The 23,077-nt window shown below is 38.7% G+C and overlaps 1 protein-coding gene across 1 annotated transcript; it reads right to left on the reverse strand.

Moving 5' to 3' along the window:
* Nucleotides 1-304: 304 nt before the first annotated feature.
* On the reverse strand, nucleotides 305-21,177 carry RPE65 (retinoid isomerohydrolase RPE65). Its single transcript, XM_024734611.1, has 14 exons — nucleotides 21,167-21,177; nucleotides 19,961-20,043; nucleotides 18,142-18,292; nucleotides 16,553-16,660; nucleotides 16,308-16,449; nucleotides 12,705-12,852; nucleotides 11,403-11,484; nucleotides 11,032-11,164; nucleotides 10,782-10,921; nucleotides 9,991-10,120; nucleotides 3,157-3,271; nucleotides 2,965-3,059; nucleotides 2,739-2,850; nucleotides 305-1,447 (listed from the first exon to the last, which is right to left on the reverse strand). The coding sequence occupies exons 1-14, from the start codon at nucleotides 21,175-21,177 to the stop codon at nucleotides 1,296-1,298; spliced, it is 1,602 nt and encodes a 533-aa protein (XP_024590379.1). The 3' UTR covers nucleotides 305-1,295.
* Between the last annotated feature and the right edge of the window lie 1,900 nt (nucleotides 21,178-23,077).

A 23,077-nucleotide genomic window follows, 5' to 3' on the forward strand; every position in this document is an offset into this window, starting at 1 on the left:
ATTAAAAATCCACAGGGGGAAAAATGATGGAAAAGACCAGTAGTTGAGCTTAGATCAGCTGTGTATGATTTTACTTTATAATTTCCACTTTCTTGTAATTTTAGATTTTCTTTGAAAAGTATGTTTTAATGAGTATTTATAATTTTAAAAAACGAGTTTGCATTTTATCTAAATAAAGAAATCAAATGGATGCATCAAGTACACTAGTCAGTCTGTTCCTTCAAGCTGTTTTTACTTAGTCAAACACAATACTGATCATCTTAAATACAATGATATGTAATACTTTTGAGCATAATATAGATGCCAGGATTAAGATATAGAATAAACATTTTTGACAATCTTCATTTTTTTGCAATATCTAGCTCAGAAGAGAATAATTTTAAAAACATAAATACTTAAAATATATTAATATTGGAAAGTTAATGACAATATTTCTCTTTTTTCACTTTCAGGTGATTGCACAGTGCTTAAATATAATTAAGCAGATGAGGCAACAAAGTATAACCCCCCACACACATATTATTACCCCATACTCTGATTTTAAACAGAAATTATATTTGTCAGTATTTTATGCTCTGTTTTTCAAAAAAATTACAGTCACTACTATATGTAATTGCTTGGATGTTATGTAAGCTTTTAATAGATAACTTAATCTCTGAGAAATTATTTGGTTGAGAGCCCTCAGTGGATTAGAGATAGGTTTCCTCATTGTAAAATCAGAAATAGTAGTAATTGCTTATATTAAATGGAAATGTTAAAGTTTATAAAACTTGAGAATCTTTGAACAATAATATATATATGCATACAATTACAATGATTGTCTTAGATGATAGTCCCTGGTTTGAGAAAAAGTTTGGTTTGACATGTAATAATTAAGCCTTTTTGCAAGATACTGCTTTGACTTGGCAAAGCCCCATACAAATCAGGTGTAGAGGACTGGCTTTTAAGTGTTAAAAAATAATTGGAGCAGATAGGTACCTAAAATACACTTTTATAATAGGAATAAAAAACAGTTTAATAAATCCACATTCATTTGCTCTTTGATTGTAAATATATAAAGAGTTTTTAGTTATGATGTGTCTGTCTCACAGAGAACGTATGATTACCTAAATATGCACTTTTTTTAAAAGGAATTGCTTACTCAACTCTGTGCGTTCTGTAAAACACTGCAAAATTGTGTGCATCTGCAAGTTAAAACTCATATACAGCAGGCTAGAACTGAACAGAATTTCACTGCAGACCTGACTATGTTGTTCTGGGTTTTGTCACCAGAAACATATTAGGCTAGAATGTGCTCAGGATTTTTTGAACAGTCCATGAAATGTGACAGGGATGTTAATCTCCACTTCAGCCCTGGCAACTTCACTCAGATCCTTGGCATTCAGAATTAGGAGATAAGCGGGCTTTTGACCTGCCCCAGGGCTCACCACCACACTCAGAACTACACCTGTTAATCAGAAGTTAATAAGGCAATGTTGAATTAAAAAAGAAAAGCCCATAGCAATAGATTAAGTGTCACTGAAATAATACAGGAAGCAAGGAAGCATTACATTGACAAATAAAGAAAACCAGATGCCTTGATATCTTGCTCTGACTCTTCTACCACCTGGCTGTGTGGTAACCCTGAAAGGGATTTAAAATTTTTCATGTCCCCTGGACTATAAGCTCTAAGAAGGGAGTGACTCTATCTGTCTTGCCCACTGTTGTATCCCAATAGCCTACTGCAATGATTAGAACATAGTAAGTATTCATTAAACTCTTATTTAATGAATGTTTCTGTGTTTTTATCTGTATCATACGATTTAACACCTGTTCTACCTACTGCAAAAAAAAAAAATGTTGTGACAATCAAGTGAAAAATGTATATTAAAAGACTCTGGGAATTCCCTGGTGGTTCAGTTGTTAGGACTCCGCGCTTTCACTGCTGAGGAAGCGGATTCGATCCCTGGTCGGGTAACTAGGATCCCGCAAGCTGAGCGGTGTGGCCAAAAAAAAAAGACTTTGAAAATGGTAAGGTATATTATTTCTATAATTTCCAAGACCTAGCTGGAAGCTTACTTCCTTCAAACAAAATAAGAACAAACTTTTTGCGGTTTTGACTGGAAAGGCTGTATATGTAAAATCACTTAGTGTAAAACAGCTCTACAATTCTTTATTTTATTCATTTCTCTGTGGTTTTCCATATTTTAATCCCAGAGAGGATAACCTACCTCCTTGTCCCGGATAATCAATAGTTAACTAAGATGACTCTTTGTAACTGAGTTGCTGTTTTATAGGCTGTTGCTCTGGATCCCTTTCTAGCCCCAGCTTACTGAAAGGAAAAACCAAAACTAGAAACACAAAGCCTCATCCTCATTCTCTTGGATCTGTTAGAATACTCAGTTTCCCTCCTTAGAACTCTATCCCTTTTCAGAAATGTATCTAGGTCAGGAAAGGCAAAAACCTAGACCGCATGCTGCTCCTTCTTCCTCCTCTCCTTCATCTAGAGCAGACATTGATGTTCCATCGTGACACCAGATGGTGCTTTAGCATTTTTCCAACAGTACCAAATGAAACCTGACCATAAGATAAAACTTATTTTCAAATAAGTTTAAATTCTTTAGTGCTGTCCCATTCAATAGTATAAAGGATTATTTCTGAACATTAGGGAATAATCAACATAACTCCTCTCTTAATTAACTAACTATATGAACTACAATGAAAAGAGAGTGTTCAGACACATCTATTACTTTCATTACCGTCATCTTCCTCCAAGGCATCTGGGTGAGAAACAAAGATGGGTTCTGAGGGGTAGGAATCAGGCTCTTGCCATACCCAAGTTTCTTTAGTTTTGACATTCAGCTTACAGAGCTGCTTGTAAGAAAGAAAAGTCAATCAATCAGTCAGTCAATCAGTCAATATGCTCTACTTGACTAGCATGTGACTCAAAGTACTGTTTGAATATTAGGAAGATGGATTAATTACCCTGTCTGGAACAAAGTGATTCAAGCCAAGTCCATATGCGTATGTGTAAGGTTTCCCACCATACTTCTGGTAGTTGATCTGAGGAAATTCAAATGCTGCAAAGTAGAGCACGTGCTTAGGAAAACTCGTTAATCTCTTTGAATGGAACATTTTGTTCTCTCTCATGTGAGGTTTTTTCCTAAATCATCTCACCTTGGCGAGGCCCTGAAAAGAGAACTTCAGGTTCCAGCCAGATGGTCTCATCACTGCACAGAATTGCAGTGGCAGTTGTGTTGGGGAGTGTGACTAAATTCTTGCCTGTGTCAGCCTAAGAAAGAGGATAACAGAAACCTCAGTGATCAGGAAAGAAAGATCAAGCAGCCATAAATATAGTCTTCCCAAGTTTTGTCTCCTGCTTTCTTCATTTCTTAAGTCAACATGTAGGGAGAGGCAGTGCAGAAAACTCTAGAAAGGGGAGCCCAGGAACATGACTGGGAAAGCTGTCTGTGTCCACATCAGTCACTGGCTGTGTGTCACTGGGAAAGTCATACAACTTCATAAGCCCTCAGTCTTCTTATCAGTGAAATGAGACTGACCTTGAAGAAAATTTACAGCTCTGAGGATGGGCTCTGGAAAAAGAAGTATTTTTCTGCAGAACAACAAAGACTTCAACCTCTAGGTATCCATACAGTGTTTGTCTCCTTTATAGTTAGGCTATATTTTTATTTTATTTGAAAACAAAATCATACTCGTAAGTTGTCAAAAAAGAAAACAAATTAAAAAACTACTGACCAGGTGTTTTCTAAGATCTCTTGTCACCCACATTGCTCCCACGTGATTTTTCAGATTATTTTATGAAAGGAATGAATATCATGAGCTCTTTCAAAGAACATATTCATTTAGTAATACCTGCATCAAATACTTAAATACATGTTTTGTGATGGACTCTATTCTAGGCATTTGGGATATTTCAGAGAACAGAGTCCCTGTCATCATGAAGTTTTCATTCTAATTTGGGAACATAAACAATATAAATATAATTAATAGACAAAGTGTTTAGTACATCATGAATGTGAGGAAAAAGAATAGAGCAGAGTAAGGAGAATCAGAAATGTGAAGAGTAGGTGAGTTGTAATTTTAGTAGGTGGTCAGGGTGAGCCTCATTGAAAAGGTGAAATTTGGGATAAAACTTGTAGGAGATGAAGGAAGCTAGCAATGCAGGTATCTGGGGAAGAGCATTTGAGCAGAGAGAACAAACTACAAAGGCCTGAGGTAGGAGTACGCCAAAGGTCCTTGAAGAACATTAAAGAGACCAGTGTGGCTGCACTGACTGAGCTCGGGGGAGAAGAGCAGGAGAGGAGAGTGGAGGGGTAAAGACTGATAGGGCATTGTGAGGTCTTGGTCTTTTTCTGTGAGTGAGAAATGGGAAGTCATTGGAGGGTTCTGAGCAGAGCAGTGGCAGGCTCTGATTTATTTTTAAAAGAATCACCCTGACTGCTCTGTCGAGATCACTTTTGCAGCTCAATATTAAAAAAACAAACAACCCAATCCAAAAACAGGCAGAAGATCTGAATAGACATTTCTCCACAGAAGACATACAGATGGCCAAGAAGCACAAGAAAAGCTGCTCAACATCCCTAATTATTAGAGAAATGCAAATCAAAACTACAATGAGATGTCACCTCACACCAGTTAGAATGGGCATCATCAGAAAATCTACAAACAACAGATGCTGGAGAGGGTGTGGAAAAAAGGGAACCCTCTTGCACTGTTGGTGGGAATGTAAATTGATACAGCCACTTTGGAGAACAGTATGGAGGTTCCTTAAAAAGCTAAAAATAGAATTACCATATGACCCAGCAATCCCACTACTGGGCATATACCCAGAGAAAACCATAATTCAAAAAGACACATACACCCCAATGTTCATTGCAGCACTATTTACAATAGCCAGGACGTGGAAGCAACCTAAATGCCCATCAACAGACGAATGGATAAAGAAGATGTGGTACATATATACAATGGTATATTACTCAGCCATAAAAAGGAACGAAATTGGGTCATTTGTAGAGACGTGGATGGATCTAGAGACTGTCATACAGAGTGAAGTTAAGTCAGAAAGAGAAAAACAAATATCGCATATTAACGCATATATGTGGAACCTAGAAAATGGTACAGATGAACCGGTTTGCAGGGAAGAAATTGAGACACAGAAGTAGAGAACAAATGTATGGACACCAAGCAGCAAACCACCAAACCACCAAAGCAGCGACAGGTGGGGGTGGTGGTACGATGAACTGGGAGATTGAGATTGACATGTATACACTGATGTGTATAAAATGGATGACTAATAAGAACCTGCTATATAAAAAAAAATATATATATATATGTGAGAGATACAAAAATAAATAAATAAATAAAATACATGTAAATTAAAAAAAAAAAACGGGAGATGAAAGAGTGAAATCAGGGAAACCAGTTTGTCTTGTAGTAGTCCAGTCAAAAGAAAACAATGGTTCAGACTAGGCTAGTAGCATTGAAGTCAGTGAGGAGTGCAAGGTAGAGCCAAGAGGATTTCCTGATAGTTAAGATATGGGGTGGGGAAGAGGCATGAAACTGAGAAAGGAGTCAAGAAGGGCTTCAACGTTTTTGGCCCGAATAATTAAAAGTTGGAGTTGTCACAGCAAAGATGGGGATTACTGAAGGTAATTTTTGGTAGGGGAAGAGGAGAAGTTTAGGTTTTGTCTTATTAAACTTGAAGTGTTTATTGGACATCAAAATAAAGACATGGCATTGGCAGTAGCATATAAGAACCTTGAGTTAAAAGGAAAGTTGGAAGTGAAATTCTAGGCTGCTTTAAAGCATGAGTCTTTACAAAGGGAGTAAACGTACAGATAGAAGATAGAACAAAGGGCTGAGTTCTGGTGCCCTCCAACATTAAGGGGTCTTCAAGAGAGGAATGAGGGGATAGGTGGTGGGGGCAAGAAGAGTTAAAAGAAGGATTTTGTAAGAGGGCAAAATAATAGCATGATATGCATGATTTAATGAAAACAGGAGGAGAGCGAGACACATGAGAGAGGGGGAGAATTGTAGAGTGTTGTCCTGGAGAGGGTGAGGAAGGATGGGAAAGACTAGTTCTGAATAGGATGATGGATAATTCGGTATGAGTACAGATGCTGGTGGGTGGGTAGATGTGGTGGCAGGAGTCTATGTTCTTTTCTGATTTCTTTCATTTGTTTCAGTAAAATAGGAAGCAGAGCCATCAGTTGAATATGAGTGTGGAGGTGGGAGGTGTTAGAAGGTTGAAGAGAGGAGGGTGTGAAATATTTAACTAGGAAAGTGAAGTTGGGAAATGTAGCAGTAAGGTTTGTGGTCATGTACTTAAAAATGGGCCAATTAACACAATTGTGTGTTTTTAGCACTTAATTTCACCCTTAGAGGTACAAGCATGGAGTGGGTGGAGGGTTGAATTTAACTAGGATTATGATTTTGACAAATAAGTTCTATAAAGTAAGAAAGAGGGAAGAGAAATGAAGATCTACTCAAGGGGGTGATTACAATGATTAACCATGAAATTGTTATTGAATAAGGAGGGAAGGTAAGTCCTCCAGGGAGTGAGAGATGATGAGAAGGTAATAGGTTCAATAGATTGGAGGTTCCTGGTGGGAACTGCAGTAGGGCAAGTAATCTTGAAAGATAAGAGGTGGTAGTGAGAATGTGTCATGCATGAAACCAAGGTCATGGTAGAAGCACAGTCAAAGGTAATGGCAAGGTCAATTGCATGCCTGTGGGGAGTGAGTGGCTGAGATAGAACGGAAGACAAAATCAGTGGAAGACGTCATGGAACTGAGAGGCCAGTTGTTGGAAGAGTCACCTATGATGTGTATATTGAAATAACTGAGAGTCAGGAGTAGATCAGGGGAGTGTGACACTGAGCCAGAAGGGAGAAGGAGTGGTGGTTAATTGGTGAGAATAATAATGAGGGGTGTATATATGTAAATGTAGACATACCACTTGGCTATATACTTAGCTGAAGTGAGATTTGAAATTGGAAGATTTTAAGGGTGGGTGGAAGGAGCAATGGTCTGGAAGCAGCGAAGTGGAACAAGTGTACGACAACCCCAGGCCCAGTGGTACAAGCGCTGTAGGAGGAGAAACTGCTACCCCTGGAAATTGCTGCTGAAGACACCAGTGTCCTAGAGAAAATGTCAGATTTTTTGGTAAAAGAAAGAAGGTGGAAGGAACCTTCTGAGCAGAGGATAGATGGAATTTTTCTGGTATGTACAATGAATTAAAAGGAAATAGTGAAAGATTTTCAGGATTGGGAAGAGATGGGAGGTGAGGATGGGTCTTGTGAGATTCTGTGAAGTGGGGCCTCGAGGCACTTCATGGTGATTTTGGGAATGAGAGAGCGGCATGTGTGCATACATACATATTTATACATGTATTCAGTAAGTTCAAATGTTGATGTCGAACACATTACTTATGTGACTGTAACTTTAATGATTTTACTCTGTCGTATCTTATTTTTTCCACCATTAAGTTAGGGTTTTTAATGTAAGAGATGTGTAACATTATCTTTGCTTTCCAAACTAGCTCCTTATTTTCACTCTTCCCCCTCACTATTTTTTTAACACATGCATTTATCCCCTGACCCAGCAATTTCACTTCTGAGAGTCTATCCTATTGCTATATCTGCACATATATAAAATAACATACATACAAAGTTATTCCTTGTGACATTATCTGTAACAGCCAAAGAATGGAAACAACTCTGTTGCTCAGCAGTGAGGGACTTGGGTATGTTCACAAAAAAGAATACCGTGCAGTTGAAGAAAGCAAGATCTTCAATATATATTTTAAAATGAAAAGAAGCAAGGAACAAAAATGTGGATATAGAAAGTTACTTTTTGTGTAAAAATGGGAAATAATAATTATATATATTTATATTTTCTTATATTTGCATAAACAAAGGAAAAGGAAAGACATTAAAAGTTACACACAGAAGTGAAGGGGAATGGTATGGAATGGAGGCAGAGAGAGGTTGGAGCGACACTTCCAGTGTGTACCTTTTTAGATCATTTTGAGTTTTTGACCATTTAAATTCACTGCCTATTCAAAAACAATAAAGGTATATTTTAAAGATATCACTGTTATATTAATCACTAAACTGGAAACTTCACTCATACTCTTTCCTCTCCTTCCTTCAATCTGTTTATCTCTTATTTCCCTAATTTATGACTTATTTTTCTCTTCAAACTTTTAAAAGTGCAGGCTATAGTAATTGCTCCCACATTCTCATCAATTGCTCACCTTTATTGCCTTGAAACCTGATTTCTGCCTCTCTCCCTACTCCCCTGGAGATCACTAGATCTGGTTTTTGGCTCTTCATCTTCATTCTTTTCAACTTGTCTGTATACAGCAGTGGGCACCAGTGAAACCCTTCTCTTGCCTTATCATGTGGCATTATCCTCTTAGCTGTAACTAGGGCCCTTTGGTGACTTTTTTCTCTTTCTTTTTCTGACTCCTCTTTTCTTACCACTTTCTGCACATGGGTGTTTCCCCAACTTTTGTGCTTGGCCATCTTTTCTTTTCTTTCAGCATGTTATGGCTATCAAGTTCATCATTTTTAAAATAAACAAATTTGTATGTTTCTTTTAAAACACTCTAAAGTATGAATTTTTCCTGCTAGCGGTCTTATCTATCTTCATATATTTGATCGTCATTTCAATTCCAATAACTATCAGCTCTTTTCTTCTGACCCTACTTTGTGTCACAAGGACCTGCACTTCCATATGAAAGCCTACAAGATGTCTTCACGAAAATGTTGTTGATGCTGATTTTGCTGTTGATGATGATTATAATCAATATTATTTAACACTTACTTTGTGTGAGGGACTATATTCAGTGATTGACATATGTCACCTCGTTTATTGATCACAAAAATCCTGTATGGTGGATATAGATAAAGAAAAGGGGATTTAAAAAGATTAAATGTCTTGCCGCGAATCAAACAGCTAGAATGCTGGAAGCCCTGGTCAACCTGGGTCTGTCTTGAAGTCAGCCCTTTTACTCATTCTCCCCACTTCCTCATAGTTCTACAATTCAGGTTTATCTCCAAACCTGCTCTGCCTATTACATTTCCTATTTCCAAAGGTATCAACACTCTAGACACATAGGCTTAAAGGATCTCTATGGTCTTTTGCATGTCTAAGACTTAATTCATTCTACCATCCAATCAAATGTAAGATCCTTTTAATTCTACCTGTAGGAACTCTCACTTTTGTCGGTTTGTCTGTTCCTACTACCACTACATTTTTCTATCACCTGAGTGATTTTCATTGTCTCCAATCCCAGGTCCCTTATCATCATCCTTTCTTTACTTCCAATACTACTTACACACAACACAGCCTTATTTTAGAAAATCAAAGCTGCAAATAACCTTAGTTATTATTTAGTCCAATTTACTTAGGTTTCTGAGCAGGCAACCGAACTGTAGGGGAACTTGCTCACTGAGTGACTTGCTCAGGGAAGCCGGACATTTAGTAGCAGGGACAACTAGAGTAGTCAGTACGCTTGATACCCAGTGAACCAGCTCTGAATATGGCTTTCTTCTGTTCAAAACCTTGACTATCTCCCCATCACCTGTCAAATAAAGCACAAACCTTTTGGCCTGAAAGCCTTCAAAGACTGCCAACCTACTTTTTTTTAAGCTTTTTTGCCCACTTATTCCACTGTTTCTGCTTATGTTCTAACCAGTTGGATTGCAATCACTTTGAAAGGATTTTGTAAATAGAAGAACAACAGGTTTAGAGTCAAAACCTAGTTTTCGTTTTGACTCCACCACAGTTGGATTTTGCTGAGTCATGTGACTCTTCTGAGCTTCAGTTTCCTCGCTTATAAAATGAGGGAAGTGGAATTAATTTTTAAAGTTCCTTCCAGCTCTGAAATTTCAAGACTTTACGTATAAACACACAGCAGGAGAAAAAATCCTGAGTGAGATGAAACATTCTGGTTAGATCTGAAATCTATGTAGAGGGTGGTTACCTTGTCAGTATTCAAAGGAAGTACATATCTCCTAACTTCAGGCTGGGGAGCCTTTCTGGCATTTCTTTTCACCTCTTCCCAGTTCTCACGTAAATTGGCTAAATATAAGTAATTATAAACAAATTCAAATCTGCAAAAATAAGAAGTCAAACATGAGGACAGCCAATTACAAATAATTTAGAGACATGCTTCATGCCTTTTAAAAGCACAAGTGCCTCCCTATTCTTCAGACCCCAACCCAGAACCTGCTAAAGACTCAGGAATCCTGGAGCCATTTCTCCTGCCCACTCTGGGTGGAGAAAAGAATCCTGCTCATGGATATGTTTAAATAACAACAGCCTTTAAAACATTCTGCTCTGTTTCTCTATCACCATTCTGTCTGTGTCTTCAGGGGCTACTGTCTTTTTTAGCGACCTGCTGTTTTGAAGAAAGCATATCTCTTTTTCCCAAACCCAGACTAGAACTAGGAGTTCTAGGCTCCCCAAAGGATCTTGTTAAGTTTGAGTGAAATTAAGCTTAAGTTTACTCATCAAGTCACAGAATCTTTTATTTTCAGGTCTGGTTCATGGACCTGATCAGTTTTCAACCATTAACCATAGTTTTGAGGTTCAGTTAGTGTTTCTGATTATCTAAACTCCCTACAGCCTTTTTAATCATATTTTGTGACTTAAGCATTCTTCTTGCTTTTTTAGATGTAATTCAGATTAAATACTGAGAGCGGCATCTCCGAAAAAAACCCTAATTTCCAGGAACATCTGGAGATGTAACATTTATCCAATGTCCTTTCTTACCCTTTCCAGCAACAGAGATCCACAACCAGAAACTCACTGTCTTCATAGGTATTGATGTGATGGAAGAGGTTAAAAGGAGACGTCCTGTATTTATTATTGATATACTTTTTTCTTTTTTTGTCAGCAATATGAAGCCAAACCTTGAAAAGTAAAGAGAATATTTTGATGCATTTAAAAAGAAAAAAAAGTGTGCATTATGAAAGACATATTCTTCAGAACCATAAAGCTGACAAATAAATGTAAGACTTACCCCCATGGTTTCATTGGACTCAAAACAATCCAGGTAGTTGGCTCCCCAAAGACTCCATGAAGAAAGGAACTTGAACAGGTTAATTTTGACTGGTGTCTCCACAAAAACAATATAGTTGGGAGTCAAACCAAAACTGTTCAGAAACAGAAATAAACTTGTGAGTGGGAAGGGTTGATTCTCAAACCACAGAGAAATATGTACACATGAGGTACGCTCAGTTATATGAATCAACAGTGCCTACATGAAATTAACTACATTTAAATTTAGGTTTCTGCAAGAAAATGTCATGATCAGGATTGGTATCAAAGGTAGGCAAAGCAGATCTTTAAACCTGAGTTTTCCTGAAGATTCATAGCAGGCCTTCAAGTTACCTATGGACGTAAGATGGCTTGAATCGGTCACTGCAGGGGAATTGTACAACGATCTCTGACTTGCTTATTGGATCTTCCTTGTCTGAAATAAAGTGGTTTCAAAAGGCTGTGGAACAGCCTCTTTATTTTTCTTTTAAAAATAAAAAGCATTTAGAACAGCTTATGCAAGCAAAGAAATACATTTTCAGATCTTGATTTTTTAAAGAGTTTATTTCCATTTTCTCAGTCACTGGCATTTCTTAGAGAAATTTCACACGGAGCTGCAATCACCCAGGAAAATCCAAATAGCAGCAGATTTGGAAAGTATACTCGAACAGTGTGTGGCAGACAGGGTACAGTGGAGTCACATCTTACATCTGGAGGTGGGTTCTAAGTCAAGGGAGTAAGGCAAAATTTTAGTATGGTCAAAGTGCCTTTTACAATCTCTTAAGTTTTCTATAAAGTTATGGCATATGTGTTTTGGGTCCATAGCCCTTTACAATAATTCTTAAGCACATATAAGTTTATTTACTACTAAGGCAGTGTCTTCAAACCTTAGTGTATATTAAGAACCACATAAAAAGCTTCTGAAAATACTGACTATGGGCTCACCCCTAGAATTACTCATTCAGTCTACCTCAGGTGGGGCTCAAGATTTGTATGTAAAAATCCATATATACTCAAATAATTCTATTATCAAGATCGTTATCAAATTTCTGGCAATGAATGGAGGATGAATGGAGAATTCTAAAGCGTACTCTCTTCTGTTTTAATATTCTTTCTCTATAGTATATGAGTTAAAAGGTTATGTTTTTAGTTTTGGGAATTAAATACACACAAAATACTTACTACACTTTCATATACATGTGTGTATCCTATTACACATACACATGTTTGTTTAAAATCTTAATTTTGTCTGGCACATGGATAAGTGCTCAATAAATATTTGCTGGATTCGAATCTAAATCTTATATGATCAAAGTCACATATACACTACATCTTTGAAACACTGTAGAATAGAACACGGCAACTTATTTTTGAAGATGTCATTTCCTGCTATGGTGCTCTTTGGCATTGGTCCCCTGGTAGGGTAAGGGTGAGGGGCAGTTGTCCTAAAATCTGAGAGTAATTTAACTGTCCATATAGTGCTATCCTGATATTTCTGATCTGACACCCTGTATTTCCAGTAACTTTCTCATGTTATAGATACTTGGTTTTTTTTTTTTTTTTTTTTTTTTTTTTAGCAGGCGGACTCTCAACCACTGTGCCACCAGGGAAGCCCCTAGATACTTGTTTTAAAAAGAGTCAAAGTGGTAAACTGACCTGCTTGTAGTGGAGGGATCTTTACAATATTGTAGGCAATTGAAAAATTTTTCCCAAAGCAATTACCAATATTGTAAACAGTCCCATCATTTTCAATGTGGGGGTGAGCAGTGGCTCCATTGACCGAGACATAGTTGCAAAGATCAACCTATGGAAGGAGAACAAACGTCACCCATGTTAAGAGGAAGATCGTATTACACCTTTGGTTCCTCAGTCTGACCTCACCGTTACCACTTGCACCCTCACCCTAAGCGTGCTTTCTCTTTCCTTCCATCTCTCTGGGTCTTACCCTCTTTTAAGTCTGTAGAAGTCCCATCTTTAGTGCTGAGCTCTCCTCTGACCCCCATGCTGACCCCTCATGCCTCTGAAATCTTCAAGTTCTCCCTGATTGAGCTTTTCAATTGATGTAGGCCATATATTACTCTGGTTGGTTACTTTCCTTTTGCACATGCAGTTTGTCTTCAAACAGTGACGAATTTGAATCCTGAAACTTCTTTACATTCCCCTTATTGAATTACATTGAATTGTATGCTGATAGTCAATAATTTTCATTTTATAAAAATGGCAATTTTTTATGATACAACCTAAATACCAAATCCAGTATCTTACATACAGAATGAATTTGGAACTGAAAGTAACTTCAGGATTCATCTAGTATAGAAAGTCTTAACCTAAATAGACTTCAGGGGAACCGTGAATTCCTGGAGTTAATGGAAACTTTTTGAAGATAGGATTCAGTGCTTTAATTCGTTTTGGATTCTCATAAAAAATTCAAAACCACTAATCTACCACAAACCTCTCAGTTTACATAAGAAGAACTTGAGGTGTCAGAGAGATCAAATGACTTATCTAAGGATGTAGAGCACTAGAATTTCTACCTGGAACCTGCTCAATAAAGATTTATTGAATGAATAGTCGATGGAGCATATATTTGTCTAACCAAGATTCTTTCTATGTGATTAGGAGAGTATGTTCTAAAGCATAGGGAGTTTTTAGCACCCTCATATAAATAAAAGGCAAGACATTCATTCAGTCATTCAGTCATTCATCAAGTATTCCTTGAGCTTCTATTATATGCCAGGTGCTGTGTCAGGGTCTAGGAAAACAGAGATGGCCCTTGCTTTCAAGAACTTCAGTCTAGATTTGCACTGTCCACTATGGTAGCCACATATAGCAATTTAAATGTAAGTTAACCATAATTAGATAGAACTTCAAATTCAGTTCCTCAGTCACATTAGCCACATTCAAGTGCTCAATAGCACTTGGACAATGAAGACATAGAACATTTCCATCGTTGTAGAAAGTTCCATTTAATAGCACTGTATTAGACCAATAAACTGGTATACAGTGCAGTAGGTGCAAAATGATATCTGTAAAGAAAGGCCATCTAACCCAGACTAGGGGATTAGGCAGGGCTTCCCAAAGGCAATGACTCCAACACATGCTTGAAAGATGAGTAAAATTTACCAGATGGAGAAGGATGACAGTGTGTTCTAGGGAGTAGGAACCCTAATGTAAAGGCATAGAGTTGCAAAACGTGAATGCTGCTTGGGGATTATTAGTCATTCAGCATGGCTGTGGTGATACTCACACATGGAAGAGGAGAAATAAAATGGGCCAGCCACAAAGGTCTGTGCTTTTAACTTTATCTTGGAAACTATGGGTGCACTAATTGGAATAACACATTTATACTTGCATTTTAGAAAAGAAAATTGCTTCTACTGAATTAAGGAAGCTGTATTTAAGGGAATCGGGCTGGAGGCAAAGGAACTTGTTAGGAGTCTATTTCAGTAATAGTAAAACAACAAAAAAACACTCAAAATTTTAAAACTACATTTTTATACGAAGTCAGGGTATAGTGCTGCTCACAATGAAACCTGACTCCTAATAAAGTCTATTCTGGAGCCATACCATGAACTTCACACTTCCAATTAAATTACTGTGGTAATTGGATGCACTGTCAAAGTCAAATGGATGGTTTAGAAACTCAGCTTCAGTATTTCTCTAAATGATCTACACACACACACTCATACGTGGTTTCAAACATACATCTAAACTAAGAAAGAGCTATCGAGAATATGTTAAGCCTTATTAAATAGTCTGTTGGGGATTATAAATCAGCTTGTGATATTGAGACCCATTGTTGGGACTCCTTTTCCTTTCTATTCCTACTACACTGAATATCTAGTTCTGGTCTTCTATTCCACTTAACTGGTCTCCTATCTATCCCTTATCTCTTTTGTCCTCCCATACAGCTTACATGTGGCTTCCAGATTAAATAACCTAAAGTACGGCTCTGCTTATACCACTTCCCTGAACAAAAACTTTGAGTAGCTTCCCATCAGCTAAATGACTTATTCCAAATTTTTGTCCATTATTCAAACTTCTAGTTTCACCCTACCCTGTGTTTCACTATTCCCCTTGACGTGGCATGCTTTAGATCACTAGTTCTCACCTGGGAGTGCTATTGCCCCCTAGGGGGAGAGCTGGAAATGTTGGTGAGCATTTGGAGTTTGTACAATGATTGAGGACATGTCTGGTGTTTAGTAGGTGGAATCAGGGATACCAAACCTCTGCAGTGGGTGGGACAGTCCCCACAATGATGAAGTACTACCGGCCCAACGCCACTGCCACCTCCATTGAGAAATACTGCAAATCTAGCCAAATAAATTATTCTTTATCCTCCAGTTTCCCACCTCTATACAGCTGATCATGGTACTCCCTGTATATGAAATGTTCTTTCTCCAAAATCAATGAAGTTGTGCCTTCCCTTTAACTTCTAACTCAAATGCAAGACTTTTAAACCTTCCTTGATCTGCCCCACTTCACATCCACCAACTACTACCAGAAGCAATCTTTGTTCTTTCATAGAAGGTTTTCCCTCTGTGAAAAAGAGTCCTCACATTCTGTGTCCTATTATAGTTAAGTAATGTATTTATTTGATTTCTCCACCTAGGTGTTAAGCTTTCTGAAGACAAGAACAATGCCTTGCAAATAGTTACATCTTAATAAATATTGGTTGAAAATGTAGATCTATCTTATCAAATGCTGCACCAAGATTGCCTAAGTTCTCATCAAAATTTATCACTTTTTAATACTGCTGACATGTTTCTCTATGCTTTTTCATTTAAGATATGGCTTTATTTCTAACAAGAAGTGTCTATAAGAAGGGGCAAGTTGGTACAACACACTTTCCTAGAACAATGAATGGTAGGGTTTTCAATATTAAATGTGCCAGTTCCATGCTAGTCTATAAAAACCATGAAGAGCAGGGACCATGTTGTCTTACTCATTGGTATATCTTTTGCATCTAGCATAAGTTCTGGTACATGGAAGGGACTCAATAAATATGTGTGTCACAAATAAATATGTTAGGCATTTTATACGGTTTTCCTCCAATCCACATAATAAATGTTTAAAATTTCGCAGATGGAGAAACAAAGTTTGCCCTATGTCACATTGCTAGTAGTTGATGACAAAGCAGGGATTTGAAACTTAATCTATCTGGCTCTCATATTCTTCAAACCCAAATGCACAGCTGATTTAATTCTAAATTGCAAATTCTAAATTCCTGAGCAATATGGTGTGAGCACTGTGTCCTACCTGCTTAATTGTCTCCAAGGTTTCGGGATTAATTTTTGTAATGAAGTTGGTCTCTGTGCAGGCATAGTAATCTTCCCCCACGGGGTAGATATTAACAAGGGCATTGTCAGTAACCTCCACTCCTCGAAAGTAAGAAAAAAACCTGCAGAAGCAAATGGATTTTTCAGTCCAGTAACTTTCAAGCCATGAGAGAAAAAGGGCTAATGTAAAATGTCTTTAATAACATGCAGTTGGGTTTCAGTAACCTGGAAAATATATTCTTGCAGGGGTCTGGGAAAGCACAGGTGCCAAATTCTGTTATGACGATCCTTTTCTCAGTCATTGCCCGTACGTAAGCATCAGTGCGGATGAACCTGAAGGACATTGAGACACGGGAAAGGGTCACAGACAAGGGCAATTAGTGTAGTCCATGGGGAGCTTAGAATGGTCATTCTATGTGACCTCCTAAAGTCAGAATCATAAATCCACAACATGAAGAATGAAGAGTCTCGTAACTTTCTTGGGGTGACAGAAGGAGGAAGAGACAATGTGCCACGAGCTTAAATTTGTGTCTTATAAACTTCACAGTGACATATGAGGAAATCAAGGTTCAGAGAAATGAAGTGATCGGCATATGTGGCCAGAGCCAGAAAACATGCCTGTTCCATATCACACTATGCAGCCCCATGGGTAGTTCACATTGGACCTCTGACTTCCTGTAGCCTATAATTCAACAATCTACACTGAGCGGGGAAGTATAGAACATGTTACGCTGAATTATATTCCTTTCAATCTTCCTCATGTCCCTCTTATGTTTTTCTTCAATTTAAAAATTTATTTTGCTACTTTTAAAAGTAGATATTCTTGAATCTGGTCTCTTGCACAGGCAGACCTCCTGAACCATATCTCCCAGACTAGATGGCGTACGTTGCCTAGGATTTCTCATGTGGAGAGCCAATTAAAATCTGATTTTGCACCTTCATAAAAAGGAAAAAGTACCAAGGTCTTTAGAAGGCATATAAAGGCTTTGCCTGACCTCCAAAATATGCTTTCATAACTAAATTTCTGCTTGACCTGATCTGTTTCTCTTCTATTACGGTCCAAGTTATCCTGACTACTTCAAGACTCCATTTATTCTTTCTTTTGATGTCTCTTCAGAATGCCTGAAATCTGTGGTGATCAACAAAGCTGCTAACAGGCCTGAATATTAAGGCATAAGACAAACTATTTATTGTGGTGTTAATGAATCTTTGTAATGAAATTGTAGTGATGGCTTCGGGCTTCAAGCCTTTTAGCAACTATCTTCTGTTTTTAGAAAACTTCTCTTTCTTGTATTATTATGACATATTTGGTCCTTGCCCCCTTTGTGACACCCCTCCCTCCTTCCCATTGGCCTTTCTGATTATAAAAAAGGAAAGACATCAAGAGACCCATGGTTTAATAATAATAACTATTATTATTATTAAATGCTTCCTATGGGCTAGGAACGATGTTCTCATTTAATCCTTGTAATAAACCCTGAAGTAAATTCTCTTATTTCTCCCATTTTTATAGATGACAAAACAAAGAATTAGAGATTAACATCTTGCCAAAGGGCACCCACCTAGGAAAATCGTATGTAGGGCATATGGGATTTGAAGCCAGGCATGTCAGACCCCAAAGCCCTAGTTCTTAGCTGCTTCTTTATCCCATAGTACATCTCCGAGGTGTCCATACAGACTCACTGGCCCAGGAGGATTCTGAGTGGAGGCGAGCATAAAAGTCTCCTCTTGGGTTCAGGAGGTTGAAAAGTACATGGAGGGAGGAGCTGAGATAGGTCCGAACCCTAGGAGGAGTGGGCCCTAGTGTTCTTTACCTTCTGTGGTATGTGACGTGTCCTTCTTTAAAGTCAAACTTGTGCAGGAGAGCTTGCCCATCAAACAGGTGGTAAAATGGCTCAGATCCAACTTCAAAGAGTCCTGGCCCACATCGAAGGAGACTGCCGGTCAGCCAGAGGGGGATCCTGCCTGTGATGAAGGCAAGACTCAGAACATTGCTTCTTACCCCTGCCCTTCTCACCCAGGTAAAGAGCAGTGATTATCTAAGCAGCCAGATTGGGCAGCCTCTTACTTCTAAAGCTGGCAGTCATTTCCATTCCCAGTTCTCATGGGGGGTAGCTCTCAGGAAATGCCTGCTGGCCTACTCTCCTTTCACTAGGAGACCAAGTGGTAGGAAATGTGGCAACATCTCAGAGTTTAGATAAAGGGTTGGAAGGAGACAGGGAAAAGTATCTCGAATGGAATGGGATTCTCCATCTAACAGATTTCCCCAGCTACCAATACATTTGCCTTTTTACTGTCTCACTTTTAAGAAAAATTTCAAATTTCTTGATATATAGGAGGGATGGATTAGAAGCAGGGATCTAGATACTAAACAAAGATTTGTCTACAGAACAAACTGTTTAAATGAAACAACAAGAATACTGGCTTCTTAAAATATAGACCTATATTCCTTTGAGAATATGGGCTACTGTCCAGATAAAGGTCAACCTGCTGTAGCAGAAAGTGCAAAGGGCTGTCAGAGACCTGAATTCTGGTTCAGGATTTGCTATGTGCCATCTCTAGGCCTCCGTGTCCTTCTCTGCAAAATGAGGGGCACACAAGAAAGGCCTTAAGTCTGTTCAGTCTAAACAGTTAGGTTTGTGCCCTTTGATCCTTTGAAAAGTGCAGCATTTGGCAGTGTTTTTATAATCCTTGCCATTAAAAAAAGACACAAATGTATTATTTCATATAGCTCAATTTCAGCAGCCCACTTTACAAGGATGTATATTTCTGATAAAAATTTGAAAAGAAGGCATGGCTTAACTAAAAGGCACAGCATTAATTTGATTGCTAGAACCTAGATTGTTAGCATCAGAATCTAGTTGAGAAAGAGCACCGGGCTCATTCCTTCTATTTTGCATAAGAGACAATTGGGAGGAAAGAGACCTGCCCAGGCTTTGGATCTTCCTATAACACCATGTCTAAGCAAGGATGCTATGTGGGTCATGTGGTGACTTTGGATAATGATAGCAGTAGTAATAATAACAACCATCTAGTGATAACTTTGTGTTGGATACTGTGTGAATCTTTCGATTTACATTATCTCATTTAATCTTCACAACATCTCGATGAGGTAAAATTTGGTTTATGGTAGGTGAATGAATTGAGACTCAGAAAGTTTAAGTAACTTGTTGAAGGATTCACAGATAGTAAAATAATAGAGCTACAATTAGCATCTACATCTGCCTGACTCCAGAACCAAGACTTCTGATATAATGGGCATGAAACCTACCACCCTTTATTGTCATATTCCCAGATGCTTGTCACCAGGCCTTCATTTATTCTGCAACTGATAGAACAGACATTTACAGGACATTTTCTATGTGCCAGGCACTGAGCTAGGCACTGACAGCTTAAAGATGACAAAGGTATAGTCCCAGTTGTTAAGGAATTCCAGTTAGGTAGCATTTTTCTATATTAGAGAAGTAAAGAAAAGAGGAAATGGGTTCTTAGTATAAAAAGCCCAAATGTCCAGATTCCTCTCTCTGTAGCCCACAGGGGGAGCCCGTACTGAGAGATGCCAGTGAATAAGAGAACAGAGAAGAGAGATTGAGACAGAAAAGAGAAGATGGCTTCAAGATAGGTGAGACCAACCTGTAACATGAGCTGTGAGCGGTGAGGACAGTTCCTCCACAGTTTCAAACAGTTTCTTGTAACCACCAGCAGGATGTTCGACTCTGAAATGGTGTAATAATGAGGAGGAAGCTCATGTGGAATCTCAGGAAGTCCACGGAGACAGAGGCAGAGCTCCAGGAGAAAAGATGCTCTCTACTCAATGGTGGTGCATACTGCCAGTCTAGCCTGGGCTGGGAGCACACAGTGTTTTGGTGTGGTGTGGTGGTAGAAATGTATCAGGTTGGCAAAGGGGCCCAGGTCAGTGCTCGTCCTTTGTTGAAGGAGAAAATGACCTCCCTTTTAATGCCACAGTGGACTTGCTTGCCCTCTGTAGTTTTCCCATATTTCTGAAGACAAGTCAAAAAATCCCGCCATTGTCATTTCTCTTCCTGACCGAGTCCTTCCTGCAGAATTAGCCTGCCCTGTCCCTACCCTCAGCTTTTACTGCATCATTTATTCTCTTGCCTTCCAGACAGTCTCATTCCTCTCTCTCTTATGCACTGGGAGACCACAGGTTTGGGGGTCAGTTTGTCATCCTTTGTTATTCACCCATATTATACCATCACTTCTTCCCATCATCTCACTTCATCACCAGTCTCCAAGAGCTACAGTACGTGTTAAATATAGTCAGACAAGGAGATTTAGGTCTTATATTTTTGATTATTTTCTCCCTTCTCACTTTGGCTCCATGTTATAACTTCTTAGAGTGAGAGCTCTGACCAGACTGCCTAATTATGATAGTTATTTTTTATTAAGCACTTACCATGTGCCACATACTATAAAAAGGACTTTGTATGCTATTTGTTCATTTAAATCTCACAACACCATAATGGGGGTAAGTACTTCTCATTCTATATACGGAAAAGCCAAGACTTCAAAAAGTAATTTGCCCAAAATCACACAGCTAGGAAATGGCTGGGCAAGAAGTGGAACCCAGGTCTGCCTCATTGAAATCTTCATGCTCACTACTACTTCCAAGGCCCATTCCAAGCCACACAAACCCCACTGTAATTTAGACCTGAATTCTAGATATTTGCTTCAATACATAAATAGGAAGAAACTCCCCAACCATGAGCCAAGGCCTTCCCTAAAGGGGTCATCAATCCTCTTCAGGAGCTCTTGAAATAGACCATTTACCATCAACACACTAAGGAATTAAAAAAATAATCTCCCAGAGATACTTACTGGATGGACATTTTCTCTCAGTGGAGGATTGAGAGTGCTGGCACCAGTTGTGGAATGAGGAGGCAAGTCCTCAGCCAGGGGCCTTTATATGCCTTCTAAATCCACCTAAAACGAGTTATGGCTTTGGGAACCCTTTCTCACCCCTTGATCTGAGAGAGTGTGAATAGAAGTGGCTTTCAGTGCTCAGACACTCCTGATGCTTGAGCATTAATTTGGGCTGGCCGCTCCCTTAATTGCTTTTTGGCTATTTTCCAGAGACCTCAATCCTTCCCAAAGAGAATGAGAAGTGGATTAGAAAGAAAGGAGTTGTGTGGGAGTGGCTAGCATCAGGCCTGTGCTGATCCGGGTCACCCCACTGGAACCAGGCAACATTCTCTGGTGCCTACCTCCCTCTTCCACTTCTGTGCCCTCATTTTTACCCCCATTCATTTATTCATTCACTTATTTATTTTTAAAAATATCTATTACACATTGTCTATGGAGCAGGCATGGATGAGCCATCTCTGTCTTCACACATCTTGTAACTCTGCAAGAATAACAAGAAACTAACAAACTCTTCAATAAAATTTTGTAAGTGCTATGATTGGAGAAGTATGGAGTGTTATGGAAGCATATTATAGCACTTCTAACTCTCTCTGGTCACCTTATAGGCTCCATTCAGGGCCCAATTCCGACCAGGCTGAGGGCTTCAGTTATGTTCTTTTGATTTGCTGCAGATGAACCCCTTTCATATCTTTGCTTGTTACTAATGCCTTCCTGATATCCACATCACCTTCCTGCTCATTGGTACGTGTGCTGCACTCAGATAGTAAATAGCACTATTTCATTCATATTTCCACACTCCTTTATTTAGCCTCAGTTGTTTGCCAGCACAGACATGGTACTGACCAAAGGAGTCCCCTGGAAACAGACAAGATACTTACTATACCAGCTGACAACTTTAACATTCTTTTAGAAACTCACCATGATCAAGTGGGCTTTATCCCAGGAATGCAAGGATTCTTCACTATACACAAATCAATCAATATGATACACCATATTAACAAATTGAAGGAGAAAAACAATATGATCATCCCAGAGGATGCAGAAAAAGCTTTTGACAAAATTCAACACCTATCCGTGATAAACCACCCCCAGAAAATAGGCATAGAGGGAACTTACCTCAACACGATAAAGGCCATATATGACAAACCCAGAGCCAACATCATTCTCAATGGTGAAAAACTGAAACCATTTCCACTAAGATCAGGAACAAGACAAGTTTGCCCACTCTCACCACTATTATTCAACATAGTTTTGGAAGTTATAGCCACCGCAAACAGAGAAGAAAAAGAAATAAAAGGAATCCAAATTGAAAAGAAGAAGTAAAACTATCACTGTTTGCAGATGACATGATACCATACATAGAGAATCCTAAAGATGCTGCCAGAAAACTACTAGAGCTAATCAATGAATTTGGTAAAGTAGCAGGGTACAAAATTAATGCACAGAAGATATAAAAAATTAATAAGTGGTTATGGCTAGTCACCCTCAAGCTCTTCAACAAACCTATAAAACAATTAATCTGAGCACTTCTCAAGATAGATGACAAAACCTTACTGTCCCAGCATGCCTTGCAGTGAGGATTCAGGAACGTGACCTGGGCTCCATCAATAAGAGGCAGGGCCAGAGGTCCTAGTGGTAGCACCCAGTGCTTAGCATCAGTGTTGTCTCCACTCATCCAAGGCAGCTGTAGTGTGGAGCCATTCCACAGTGAAGCCTGGAGCATTATCACTGGCCTGGTGACCCCCAGGTCTCATTCTTTAGTGATCCCAGAGATTCTGTTAGCTACCTAATATTTAAAAATTTTGTTTGCTGCTTTGATTAACTAGAGTTGATTTCACTGTTTACAGATAAGAGCTCTGTCTCTAG

Source organism: Neophocaena asiaeorientalis, unplaced genomic scaffold, assembly GCF_003031525.2.
Source record: "Neophocaena asiaeorientalis asiaeorientalis breed wild unplaced genomic scaffold, Neophocaena_asiaeorientalis_V1.1 scaffold15, whole genome shotgun sequence".
Taxonomy (NCBI): domain Eukaryota; kingdom Metazoa; phylum Chordata; class Mammalia; order Artiodactyla; family Phocoenidae; genus Neophocaena; species Neophocaena asiaeorientalis.